The sequence below is a fragment of the Amblyraja radiata genome, chromosome 31 (genome assembly GCF_010909765.2).
Source record: "Amblyraja radiata isolate CabotCenter1 chromosome 31, sAmbRad1.1.pri, whole genome shotgun sequence".
Taxonomy (NCBI): domain Eukaryota; kingdom Metazoa; phylum Chordata; class Chondrichthyes; order Rajiformes; family Rajidae; genus Amblyraja; species Amblyraja radiata.
Genome location: NC_045986.1, coordinates 30,413,442 through 30,427,482, shown reverse-complemented (window position 1 = coordinate 30,427,482; position 14,041 = coordinate 30,413,442). Strand labels below are relative to the sequence as shown.

Here is a 14,041-nt window from a genome sequence, read left to right as displayed (position 1 = left end):
GTAATCAGCTGGAGAAACTCAGCGGGTGCAGCAGCATCTATGGAGCGAAGGAAATAGGCAACGTTTCGGGCCGAAACCCCAAGAGTTTCGGCCCGAAACGTTGCCTATTTCCTTCTCTCCATAGATGCTGCTGCACCCGCTGAGTTTCTCCAGCATTTTTGTGTACCTTCGATTTTCCAGCATCTGCAGTTCCTTCTTAAACACATTACAAGTAATTAGGACAGCTAACAATGTCAAACACAATACAAACTGCTCTGGGAACGCAGTAGGTCGAGCAGCATCTTTGTAAGCAAAATGATAGTCAGCGTTCCAGGTCGAGTCCCTGCATCAGACTGAGAATGTAGTTGGGAGATAACCGGCAGAAAAAGATGATAGGGAGGGAAGGGCAGGTGGGCAATAGGTGCAACCAGGTAAGGAGGGGAGGGGGGTCAATTTGGAGGCTGGAACATGAGAGGTTGCTGATTCTGGAATCTGATAAGAAAGAAAAGAGATAAGTGGAAGCAGACAGGGAAGGGATAAGAGACAGATGGGAGAAGGGGATATGAGGACCAGAAGATGTGTTCAGTGAAATGAAACTGAGTGGTGGAATGGTGGGGGAGGAGGGGAATCAGAAGAAAAGAGAAGAGATCCCTGGGAGTAGGCAGTGGGTGGTGAATCTGTTGGATTATTTGCCACAGAAAGCTGTGGAGGCCGTCAGTGAATACTTTTAAAGCAGAGATAGATAGATTCTTGATTAGTACAGGTGTCAGAGGTTGTGGGGAGAAGGCAGGAGAATGGGATTAGGAAGGGAGAGATAGATCAGCCATGATTGAATGGCGGAGTAGACTAGATGGGCTGAATGGCCTAATTCTACTCCTATTCCCTTATTGCATTATAAACCACTTCAGAACCCATAGAACACCGGTGGAAGTTGTCAGAGGCCAAATGGCCTAATTCTACTACTATCACCTATGACCATATGAGTACAGGTTACCTGAAATTGGATAGTTCATTGCTCATTGGGGTATAGACTACCCAAGCAGAATATAAAGTGACACCCCCCCCCCCCCCCCCCCCCCCCCCCAAACCCTCACGGTGCAGAAGACGAAGGATTAACAGATTGGTGTTTGGAGTGGAAAGGGGAGTTGCAATGGCATGCAACCGGGAGGTCAGGATGGCCATTGCATGCAGAGCAGAGGTGTCCTGCAAAACCATCACCGAGTTGACACTTGGTCTTGCCAAAGTACAGGAGGCCACAGCAAGAGCACCGAATATTGTAGACACGGTTGAGGAGGTGCAGATGAATCTTTGTCTAACTGTCCAATTTGTGAGCGAGCGGGGGGAGGGGAGTCGCAGAGAGAGTGCTGTTGATTTTTTTTTGCCTGAGTATTGAATTAAGTATTGTGGTTATACTTCAAATGTATAGTGCATTAATGAGCCCACGTCTGGAATCATGTGTTATTGATTTTATTTTAAAGAAGAATGTTGCCTGGTTAGAAACAATCAGAAGATTCCCTAGTCTAACAGTTGGAATGGACATGAGGGAAGGATGAACAGGCTTGGCATGTATCCACTGTTTTGGAAACGTGAGAGGGGACTTGATTGAAATGTAAAAGGTCCTAAGGAATCTTGTCAGTAGCAAGGATGTTTCCTGTTGTGGGAGGAACTAGAGCTAAGTTTAAAATTGTTTAAAATTGAAAGGTCACACATTTAGAACAGATTTTTTTTCCTCTCAGGGCTGAGAGTTTTCAGAACATTCTTCCTGAAATGATAATGGAGGCAGAATCATTAAGTAGTTCTAAGGCAAAGGTAGATGGCTTTTGACAAATAAGGGTTCTCATGGATAGACTGAAACAGTGCAGTTGTACTTGCATTCAGATCAGCTATGTTCTATTGAATTGGAACACTGTGCAGGTTTGAGGGGCCAAATGGATTACACGTGTTCCTAATTTATAAGTCCACATTTTTCCATTATTTTATACTTCCAGCAGATGTTCTCTGCAGATTAATGATCTCGCCAATGTCTCCTTCAGTATGATAGCCTCCACAAACGTCTGAATGCCACATATTTGAATTCTGTGATACTTGTGCCAAAAATGAATGCTAACTGCACTGAGCATTACCTCTGCACTTTGGGGGTTATCCCTATGTGTGGGTGGGTGGGAGAAGGGGTGCTTCATATCTAGTTTAACAATTCTATGTCATACTGAGAAAAGGCATCATTTTCGTTGCTGCCAAGAATGTAGGCAGAACTTTTACCAATGTTGGGACTAATAGCTCCATTTATTTCATAACTATTTGCGAAATGTTGCTGAGTGCAAAATAAACTCCTATTTTATCCTGAGAAAACACTTTAATTCATTGGTACATTGTGTTTTAGGACACTTCAAAGGTGCTGTAAATTAGCTAAAGCCGGGCATTCTTAAAAGTTAGCAGAAGCACTTTCAATTTAAGAGCACAAAAGGTTATTGGAGAGAGAATAATTCAGTTACTACTTATTGGACATGAATCATCTTTTTTTATCAGATGGATTTTGCTAGAAATTCTGACGTGATTGCTCTCACTTTTAGTATTTACAGTATCATTGTGCACAATGACCACTACATTTGCTCCCTTGCCATGAGACAAAGGATTACAGAGATTAAATCTCGCCAGAGAGGGCTATATTTCTTTGAACAAATTCCAATCTTAACCACTGTGTGAGCCTTGATACTTTGTGGTCAAACTCCCAAGCAGACCAGTACCAATTGTAGTCCTCCCACACTGTCTCAAGTAAGATCAGCTAACATAGCAGGGCTAAGTCTTGCTACCTTCCAGTCTGTCTGAATCAAACCAAGTGTTTTTAGTCAAGTGTCCTTCAATTATTTCAGAACAAATCCACACAGGAGACTGTGCTGGAAGCTCCTGGTTGTTTGTCAAATTTGCTGGAGGGTTTTCTATAACCACAATATCGTCTTCGTGCTTGGAACGTAACCTAATCATTTTGTAGGAGAATTCAGCATTTAATAATTGCCATGTAAACTATTGAACTCTCAAAGCAACAATGTGGAACAGCTGTTGGAACAGTAATCTGAAAAAAACCCTTTCATTGTTGAACTATTAACTGCGTTCTTTGGAGTGGCTTGTAAGAAATGAACTTCTCACCTGTACTTTTTTTTAACCAAAATTAAAATCAGAAGATGAGTTGTTTCTTTTTGTATCAACTGAAAAATTGTAGTTTAGGGGAGCAGGGTTGAGGACAGGGGAATTTACGTGAGATCTTGCTGGGCTCGGCATCAACAGATTCCTGCACACATTTTATTATAGTCAGTTTGGAATAAAGTCAAGCTGTGTTGTTCAAACAATGGACATTGTGCCGAATCAATGTAAATTGTTGTTTAGGAAGGAACTGCAGATGCTGGTTTACACCGAAGATAAACACAAAATGCTGGAGTAACTCAGTGGGACAGGCAGCACCTCTGGAGAGTCGGTTTGGGTGACGTTTTGGGTCGGGACTCTTCTTCAGTCTCTGTACCCGAAAGGTCAAAGATGCTACCTGTCCCGCTGAGTTACTCCAGCTTTTTGTGTCTATCTTCGGTGTAAGCCAGCATCTGCAGTTCCTTCCTGCACGATATAAATTGTTTGTGGCTTTTGTTTTCTTGTGAAGAAGCTATGGGCAGCTTTCAATGGCAAGACTAGACAATAAACATTCACAACTGTCCAATTTTGAAGAACTACTTCGATAACTGTCCATGATCTGTATGGGACATCTGCAAAGATGCCAATTCCACCACTGATCATTGGAAAGCAGTTGGAAGGATGTTGGGATTTTCTTCTCGGCCTAAAGTTGCTCAGACCTCTAATCACAACTTTGTTGCAAGAACACTAGACATCCACAACTCTTCTTTTGCATTGGCCAAAGCCTGAGCAATTGACACAAGCCGAGTGTGGAAAGTCTTGCGAAAGGTGCCAGTATGAAATAAAGTATGAAATAAAATAGAAAAATAGGTTTTGATATCGGGGTCTCTGATTGGAGAAATGTACCCGCCCACTAAATTATCCTTCATCCTCATGCATGTTGAACAAGTCTGACTCCCATCATTTTAAACATTTGTCACCATGAAGGAAGAATCTGCTGAAGGGAGGAAACTCTATCAATAGCACGGTTAAGTTTAAACATGCATGCAGCTAGCAACTTTCAGCTTTTCATGGAATTATTTGTTCAGGAGCACAGAATACTGTACCTCCAAATGTTCGGTTTTATCCTGGGCAATGTTCTTGGTATGTCTCGTATGCTTAGATAATGGTCACAATCAGGATCAGGAATTCATCTCCACCAACCCGATGTAGTTTAGACCTTATGAGACACTGTGACTTACTTATATAATTATTTTATATGCAGTGGAATAAGTCATTCGGAATTCCTCTAAATTACTGTTGTTGGAACTAGATTCTGTTTCCAGGGTATAATGTGGACTCCAATCTCCAATTTATAGTTCAAAAATGATCAGAGAAGAGCTGATGTGACAATAGACATAATATGATGCCTTCTAAAAGTGTGATAGAATCAAACTGGTCTTGTCACATGTCACCGGGACTGGATCAGGTTTTGTTTTTATTGAGTTGGTGACTGAGCCAATTTAGCTTTGCACGTCCGTCTGTCTGGCTGACTGACTGCTGAACTGGTTATGGCAATTGATGGTTAGACTATGCAGAGCATAAAGTTCCCAGGTTTAAATTTGGACCATTGTTCCTTCACAGCGGGATGAGGACTGTGCAAGGAGAAAATGTACCCCGCGTTGCTGGATCACATAACTGGAACAAATTCTTTCAATTACTGGAAAATTTTCACTCCAAGTCTTTTGATGTACAGAGTGGGAGAAGAGAGATGCATTTATTTCAGAGTTGGCTGCTGAAGTTTGTGACCATTTGGATTTTTCATTTGGTGCTCGTTATTGATGAGTTGCCATGTTTCACTTGCCTACTTTTTAAGTGTTTTATTCTTTTTCTTTCTCCTCCAGTTTGCTGGGACTTTATCGGATGGTTTGGGAAAGACGATGGACACGAGACACCAGGCTGAGCGTGAATCCATCCGCTACCAAGCAGTGACCAGCGGCGAACACCTCGTGGCAGGAATTCAGGGGCTGGCTCACGGTATGAGGGAGGCAGTTTCTGTTAATGGGTGATATTTCTGCATTAATACCAGATCAAATAAAGTTACACATCCTTTGTGTATTCTATCCAACTGTGGGCATGCCATTTCCAGGGTATATTTTTACCCTTCCTATGGTTTTAAGGTGTTTTTCATATTTTACAATGGAACCTTTCATCAATCAGAGCCTGCTTTCCAGCTGAATTTACAACAAGGTTGTCATGCTTTATAGTGATTACATTTCACTGTAATGCTTTTCATATGTCCCGTCCTTGGAGACAGAAGTTCTTTGCTAGCAATGAAAAAGTCAAATGTTCCCTGCTTTATTTTTTTTAACCACAACACACAATTTGGAATCTTCGTCATCTCACAATGGAAAATCATTTAGATTATGGTCCAGCTAAGGAAATTGCACACTTACTGTTTTCACCAGAATTCATAAACCAGCAACGCCTCCCCCTCAATTCACCAACCTAGCCAAGTTATAAACAAGATCTGTGCTGGGCCAGTGTTTGGCTGACACAAGAAGTGTGCATACAGTTTTCCTTAACATTTTGTTTTTTCATGGTTTTTAAATCTCCTTTCAGTGAGAAATATGATGTTGTTCCATTGTTGGTGGGGGCAAGGGTGGTAGAGTAGTTAACCGTTTGCATGCTATTCGATTTCTTCTGCCTTGTATTTCAACCACATTATTCCATCAAAATCAAAATTTGAATCAGATGTTAATTAACCCTTTCTTAATTGCCTAGTATCATTGTCAAATTTCTCATCTCAAAGATAATCTTTTTTAATATGTATTCTTTCACGTAATTGCCGCTGGTTTGAGGCAGTTGTGAGTCAGTCTCATCGGAGGGTCTAGAGTCGTCTGTGTCCCAGACCAAGTAGAATGGTAGATTTCATTCCCTGTAGGACATTAATGAACATAATGGGTTCTTGCAACAATCTAAGGATGATTTCAGATTAATTTAATGACCTGTATCTAAATTCCATGGATGTAGTGGAATTTTGAACTCATCTTTCTGGATCAGTGGTCTAGCTGAGAAACGCAATCACTATGGTACCTTGGACACAAAATGCTGGTGTAACTCAGCAGAACAAGCAGCATCTCTAGATAGAAGGAATGGGTGACGTTTTGGGCCGAGACCCTTCTTCAATATCCAGCATCTGCAGTTACTTCCTACACACTATGGTACCTTACCCTGATTTAAATGCATCATATTAGCCATTGCACCAAAGTTTGTACTATCAGTTGCTGCAGAAGGGCCTTGGAATCCAATGTAGCAATATATTAAATTAGCCCTAAATAATATTCCTTAGACATAATGCATGATTATTCTACATGCATAGAATGTAGAACATGAAAATGTCTGTGCTGAACATGATGCCCAGATAAACCCATCTGAAGGGAACACACATGATCCATGTCGCACCACTCATAGTCATATAGCGTGGCAACAGGCCCTTCGGCCCAACATGCCCACGGCTACCAACATGCCCCATCTACACTAATCCTACCTGCCTGCGTTTGGCCCATATCCCTATACACCTATCCTATTCATGTACCTATCTAAATGCTCCTTAAATGTCACTATAGTACCTGCAGATTTAGAACGACTTACATTTAGAAATAAATACACTTGTGGCAAAATGAAGGTTTAACACTGACATGTTTGTAAAGATACAATTGTTTTTAATATGAACTTTGTACAAAGATAGGAAGGGAAATTACTTTGGTATTGTTGTCAATTACAGATGATGCTTTATGAAAATGTCCACAGTTGAGGAATTAGCCTCCCACCATTTTAACAGTAATGCTATCACACTCTACCCCTCAAGGAATTGTTGAAATTCTGGCGTCATGTAAAAGAACCAGAGGCCAGTTATCTACAAGTTTCCTATCCCAAATCCCTCGTCTGCAGCCTATCTTCTCCTGGTTCAGGAGTTTAGAACGAAGCATCATAGCAAATCAATAAGAAATTAGAGACATAATTTCATTCAAAGATTTGTAAATTCTCTTTCCTAGAAGGTTGTGGGTGCCCAGAATATTCACTACTGAGATCATCATACTTTTGTTATAAAGTCTATCATGAGAGAGTGGAATAAATAAGAATGTGAGGTTGAGGTAGCTGTTGATCTGTGATATTACTGCACTGTAAAGCAAGCTCGCAGAGCCATCTGCTTTATTACTGCTTTGGTTTCTCGTGTTTTATTGATTATGGTCAATACATGGGCCTCATTTTTCTAAATTCTACTTTCCCCCAACAGGAATTTTGGGTGGTCTCACCAGTGTTATTACCTCAACAGTAGAAGGTGTGAAAACAGACGGTGGTGTTGGTGGTTTTTTCTCGGGCCTGGGGAAGGGACTGGTTGGCACCATAACTAAACCAGTGGCCGGTGCTCTCGACTTTGCTTCAGAAACAGCCCACGCCGTGCGAGAAACCACAACCGTGAACGACCACAGGTAACGAGGGGAAATCCACATCATGTTGTGCAATTCTGTCAGGAGAGAGCATTAGGGTTGGGGATTTCTCAATGATCATCAGTTAAGGGCCTGTCCCACTTACGCTATTTTTTCGGCGACTTGTCGGCACCCGTCACAGTCGCAGCAGGTCACCGAAAATGTTCAACATGATGAAAATCCAGCGGCGACCAGAAAAAGGTATGACTCTTTGGGCGACTACTCACCACCAAACAGGTGTCAGCCCGTGACATGTCGACACGTGACGCCTGTATGTCCCAGGATTTACATAACCTTTTTCTGGTCGCCGCTGGATTTTCAACATGTTGAACACTTTCAGCGACCTGCTGCGACTATGACGGGTGCCGGCAAGTTGCCGAAAAAATCGCATAAGTGTGACAGGCCCTTTAGTTTATTTATTTATTGTCACAAGTATAGAGATACAGTGAAATGTTTCTACTGCATCCTACCCAGTCAAATCATACTGTACATGAACACAACAGATCCTCTTCTGGAACATCACACAGACAGTCGCCACCTTCTGATACCAGCAGCAGAGCTTTGATATTTTTCTCTAGCTTCTTTGGAAAATTATATTTTGCATTGGTTTTCTATGTTTGTGTTCGACTTCGGAAGGGGAATGGAGAGCAGGGGAGAGACAAGTTTTGCCTTCCATCACAGTGAGGAGGAGACTCACTGTGATGGATGTTTATGTGAATTGAATTGTGTTGGTGTGTGTCTTGGTTCTTTTTTTGTATGGCTGCAGAAACCAAATTTCGTTTGAACCTCATGTGAGGTTCAAATGACAAATAAAAGGTATTGTATTGTATTGTATTGTATGAGCAAATAGATTAGAGATTTGTTTCATCTTCACAGTTCCTTCTTCTTTCGTATGCATCATCTATGTTTCAAATGTTGGGCCAGACTCTTGTACAGTGGACAGCCTCCTCGTTTGTCACAGCTAGATCTTCCAGGCAGCATTGTTCACCAAGAAGTGGGCATCTTAGTAGGTGTGGCATGGATTGTACAGATGTTCCACATTCACATTCTGTGTCTGCCGCATCTGCATAGCCCCATTTGCTCATATTGGTCGCATCGGCTCATCCCTGTACAAAGCCTATTGAGGGACTTCCAGTCGCACCTGTGACCAGGTGGTAGCTGTTCCTTGGTTGGGATTGGCATCTTTACGTGGTGGTGGTTTTCACTGCGTTTCTTTTTCCACAAGGCTAGTCTGGTTCACAGTTCTAAGGAGCTGAGAGTAGGATAAACTGGCATGTACATGTTTATCCAAGATGTTATTCGGGAACACTTGTCTTGTATATTAACACTTTCTATGAACAACCTGTTTTAACAGCGTAAGTACATTGTCTTGTTGGCCTTTGTGCAGGTTACTATATCCATAGATTCCAATAATAATTGAACAAATTATGCTCATATTGTCAGTGTTGTGGTCTGCTATTATAAGTAGAGAACATGCTGTCATTGTGTGAACAGATCGTATGTGCATCAGTTGCTAATAATTTGCTTATAGGCCGAGCTACTACCTGTAACCCAATAGATAGTAAAACGCATAGTTGCTTCTCCATATCGATGATATGGATTGCCAGCAAGACAAAAGGATGAATAAAAACGACCCCCTTTAAAGGAATTACATGACGAAGCAGGTGTCCTGATGTGCCAGGATTTACATAACCTTTTAAGACTCTTTGTCTTTATTCTCCTGAGTTGGTTTATTATTGTCTTGTGTACCAAGGTACAGAGTAAAACTTTGTTTTGCTTGCTATAATCAATTCTTGCCATATGTGAGTACTATCAAGCCATACACAAGTACAACGGGCAGTGCAAAGAGAAAAATGAACTGTCTGGAATATAGTGGAACAGCTAGGGAGGAAGTGCAGGTTAAAAAAAAATTGCAGGGGCCTCAATGAGGTAGGTTGGGAGATCGTGATCACACCCTTGGTTTATGAGAGGTCCATTCAGTGGTGAAATCGAAGCGGGGGGGGGGAAAGCTTTGCCTGATCTGATGGTGCATGCTTTCAGGCTTATTTATCTTCTGACGGGAGAGAGAAGGGAAGAATGACCGGGTTGTAAGCGCTCCACACAAGCGGCCCTTGATTAGCTGCTTTCCCGAGGCGGTGTGAAAGCCACGGGAAGACTGGACTACATTCACAACTCTGCCATTTCTCATAGTCTTGGGCAGAGCAGTTGCCAAACAAAGTTGTGATATATCGTGATATGATGCATTTGCATCTGTCAGACAATGGATTATTCTTATCAGCTGCTGGACATATTGTGCAAAATTACGGTACTTGGGAAACAGCTTGGTAGGTGAGAATATTTGTGAGAATTGTCACATATTACATCAGATCACATTCCCAGCTTCAACTTTTTTTTCTCAATTGGATTGTAACATATTTTACAATCTGTTTTCTTATATTAACACATTCCCAGCAGCAACCTCGACATTATACCGCCCATGGGGATCGCAGACTACATTCTCTTGCGCTCATTTTATCAAACTGTAACCCAAACATTTCAAATTTTTCTAGTTTAAAATAGTTAAATTCTTTACGTAGCAACTGTTATGGTTCTTATTTGATTTATTGTTTTTAGCTTGTCTTTTCAATCTTCCATGAATATATTTGACAATTCCATCCTTCCATGTAATAATGTGGAGATTTGGCTGGGTTGAGAGGCCCCGAATCAGACAATTAAGCCCATCTGACATAGCAAAATGAAAACTCTTAAAATCAGAATGGTGGTTTGAATTTTATTAAAGCTTGCTTCAACCAACAAGTAATATTTATAGTGATGTAGAACCTTATAATATTTCAGCATCTCAACCACTTTTCACAATATATAGCTTTTGAGTGTGTATGTTACGTAGGGAATCATTCTGCACTCGCGGCTTTTCCCACTAAGATAAATGACCACAGCAAGTGTCTTTTTGGAGATTTTGAATGATAAGAGAGTGCTGAGAATAGGCCATTCGGCTCTTCGAGCCAGCACCGTCATTCAATGTGATCATGGCTGATCATCCCCAATCAGTACCCTGTTCCTGCCTTCTCCCCATATCCCCTGACTCCGCTATCTAGCTCTCTCTTGAAAGCATCCAGAGAACCTGCCTCCACCGCCCTCTGAGGCAGAGAATTCCACAGACTCACCACTGTGAGAAAAAGTGTTTCCTCATCTCCGTTCTAAATGGCTAACTCCTTATTCTTGAACTGTGGCCCCTGGTTCTGGACTCCCCCCAAAATCGGGAACATGTTTCCTGCCTCTAGCGTGTCCAAACCCTTAACAATTTTATATGTTTCAATGAGATCCCCTCTAATCCTTCTAAACTCCAGAGTGTACAAGCCCAGCTGCTCCATTCTCTCAGCATTTGACAGTCCTGCCATCCCGGGAATTAACCTTGTAAACCTACGCTGCACTCCCTCAATAGCAAGAATGTCCTTCCTCAAATTAGGGGGTCAAAACTGCACACAATACTCCAGGTGTGGTCTCACTAGGGGTTTACACAACTGCAGAAGGATCTCTTTGCTCCAATATTTGTTTCCTCTTGTTATAAAGGCCAACATGCCATTCGCTTCCTCACTGCCTGCTGTACTTGCATGCTTACTTTCATAGACTGATGAACAAGGACCCCCAGATCCCGTTGTACTTCCCCTTTTCCCAGCTTGATGCCATTTAGACCCGCTGAGTTACTCCAGCGTTTTTTGTCTATCTTCAGATAAATTTCCTTTGATCCAACCATTCCCCTCTCCCACCTCCTCTGCTACCTGAACCAACTTATTTCCCTCTTTCTGAAATTCGGATGGTGTTTACAATTTTAAAATGTTCGCAGTATCTCTTTCCTACCTCCCCTGCTGAGTCTTTCCAGCATTCTCTGTTTTTTATTTAATATTGTATCACCAGTGCCCTTCGGATATTTATGTTGTATATATCTTCATTTGACAAAGTCACTTCTCATTGAGTTTGATGCATTGACATTGCGTGGCTGAGCCTCGTTGAATCCGCAGTAACAACGTGGGGGATGTGCGCGATTGTACCAAGAACTCCCAAATCAGCATTGTTGAGTTGCAGCTTATCCATCCCCTTTGGAAAATGTTGAGATTTAATAAAATTCAGATGTGTGCCAATGCACAGAGTTATCTTTAAATCAACACATGCCCATCCATATACGTTACTCTTAGTGACTCTCATCAATGTGAATACATAGAAAATAAATGCAGGAGCACGCCATTCGGCCCTTCGAGCCAGAGCCGCCATTCAATATCTGATCATCCTAAATCAGTACCCCATTCCTGCTTTCTCCCCATATCCCTTGATTCCGTTAGCCCTGAGAGCTAAATCTAACTCACTCTTGAAAACATCTGCAATAGTCTACACAGTGCAGCAGGGTGTATGGAAATTCAAACTAGTTTGTTTGCCTGCAGTCACATTGTGTAATGCTTAAAGGATTGGGATTAAACAAGGTATGCAAATAATAAAAAGCCTAATATTTAAAGCTAGTTGCACAGATGCTACTTTGCATTCTCCAGTCATTCCTCAGACTGCTTGGCTTTTTTGTGTAGGAAGGAACTGAAGAAAGGTCTCAACCCGAAACGTCACCCATTCCTTTTCTCCCGAGATGCTGCCTGTCCCGCTGAGTTAGTCCAGCATTTTTGTGTCTGTCTTTGGCTCTTTTTGAGTTGTAGTTTCACTTGCAAGATGAGATTTGGGGGTTTCTGCAAGAACACAGTTATACTCTGCTCTCTTTGAACAGTTCATGGTTTTATATTTCCACGCCTGTGCCATTTAAGGTGAATAGACTGCGGCTAATTGGCAGCATTGGACTGAGGGTTTGAATTTGTGAAATTATAAAAATATCCCTTCACCGAGCAAAAAGGTAAAGATCCATTTATAGCGTTGTGTAAACCAATGCATTTCCCCTCCTGGAAGATGCCTTTGTTGTGTGATACATTTAAAAACTGCCTCTCCCAAACCTCCAGGCGTACCTTTTATTGTGTATTTTCTGCTGATTTGTGTGTTTGAGGTTTGTTTTCCATGGCTGAAAGTCTTGGTAAATATTTCTTTTATGTGAGAGCAATACTCCTTAAGAGTAAACAGAGAATTTAGTGGAGAGTGAGTGAGTTCCAGAAGGTCAGTAAAATGTGAAGTGGCCTTCAGTGCATTGTTTAACAGAATGCTTCAAAGCAAGTAATGGCACAAGGGTTTAAACAGGAAGTTTCAATTGTAACTAGAATGATTGATGACTTTAGTGTGTGCTTTACAAGCTAAACCAGATTTCTCTAACCTGATTATTGCATGCTTGCTGAGACCAATTCCAGTTTCTCAGCATTGCAATCTGGATCTAACTTGGTTCTTCTTAACTCATCTGAATCCTTTCAATGTATTGTATAAACGCTGCTGCAATTATTCAAACTTTTGAAGGTCACTTGGCTGAATTTGTATCATAGTTCTGTTGAACCATTTTACTTGCCAGACTACTTTTTTAAATAAGTTGATCCAGATTTATGGCGATATATCTGTATCTTGGTTTTTACCTTTGCCAATATCAACGTGGTAATTTCTGCCTGTTTCCCTTATCCTTCTTTGATGCATCATTCAACATCTCTGAAGTGTCTGAAACGTTCACTGTTCTGCTGCAACTCATTATTTCTCTGAATTCTTGAACCATTTATTACCACTCTCAAACTGCTTTTATATTACCCTTGAAATGGCCAGGTTTTTGTTCTCCAGCCTCAACCTAGTTCTGTCATTTCTGTGCACCTCCACTATAAACCTGTTTTAGTTTTAACTTATTTTCCTGGATTCTGACCTCGATGTACTTGGCACAAGTATTTCTGACACCAAAATAAAATCACTTCATGGTCTTCCTTTTGCACTCAAAGTTGATGCTTCCAATAAAAACTGCTGCTTGATCAACCTAGCTTTGACAATCTTAGTTTTGTCTCCTGCATGGTGGACCTTCATTAGGTTTTGTATAAAGGAGAGTTTTATTGCAATCTGAAAGTTTTTGAATAATTAGCAAGATGAGGGGTGGATGACAATCAGACCCTGATTTTAGTTTTAGATGAAAATTAGTCCTAAAGTCAACATTATTTGATCTAATGATTTAATGACAACAGTGGATATCAGTGGATATTTTTAAGGCAGAGATAGATAGATTATTGATTAGTACAGGTGTCAGAGGTTATGGGGAGATGGCAGGAGAATAGGGTTAGGAGGGAGAGATAGATCAGCCATGATTGAATGGCAGAGTAGACTGGATGGGCCAAATGGCCTAAATCTACTTCTATTCCTTATGACCTTATTAAAGGAAACGTAGGTAGATTTTGGTGGATGTGGGTATAAACAGTTACTGAACCAAATACTAGTAGAATTGGGACATTCGGCCCATCAAATTCACTTGTAATTCCATTGCATTGCAGAACGAGCTCCAGGGGTACCTTTTTTTTCTTCTATCCCTT

The 14,041-nt window shown here is 41.3% G+C and overlaps 1 protein-coding gene across 5 annotated transcripts in view; it reads left to right on the top strand.

The window, feature by feature from the left end:
* vps13d (vacuolar protein sorting 13 homolog D) overlaps positions 1-14,041 on the top strand; it is a 181,853-nt gene that overhangs the window by 131,817 nt on the left and 35,995 nt on the right. For all 5 annotated transcript variants that reach the window (XM_033048439.1, XM_033048438.1, XM_033048441.1 and 2 more), the window contains 2 exons: positions 4,980-5,112; positions 7,376-7,571. In XM_033048439.1, coding sequence (XP_032904330.1) covers positions 4,980-5,112; positions 7,376-7,571 — 329 coding nt within the window. The remainder of the gene's footprint in view (positions 1-4,979; positions 5,113-7,375; positions 7,572-14,041) is intronic.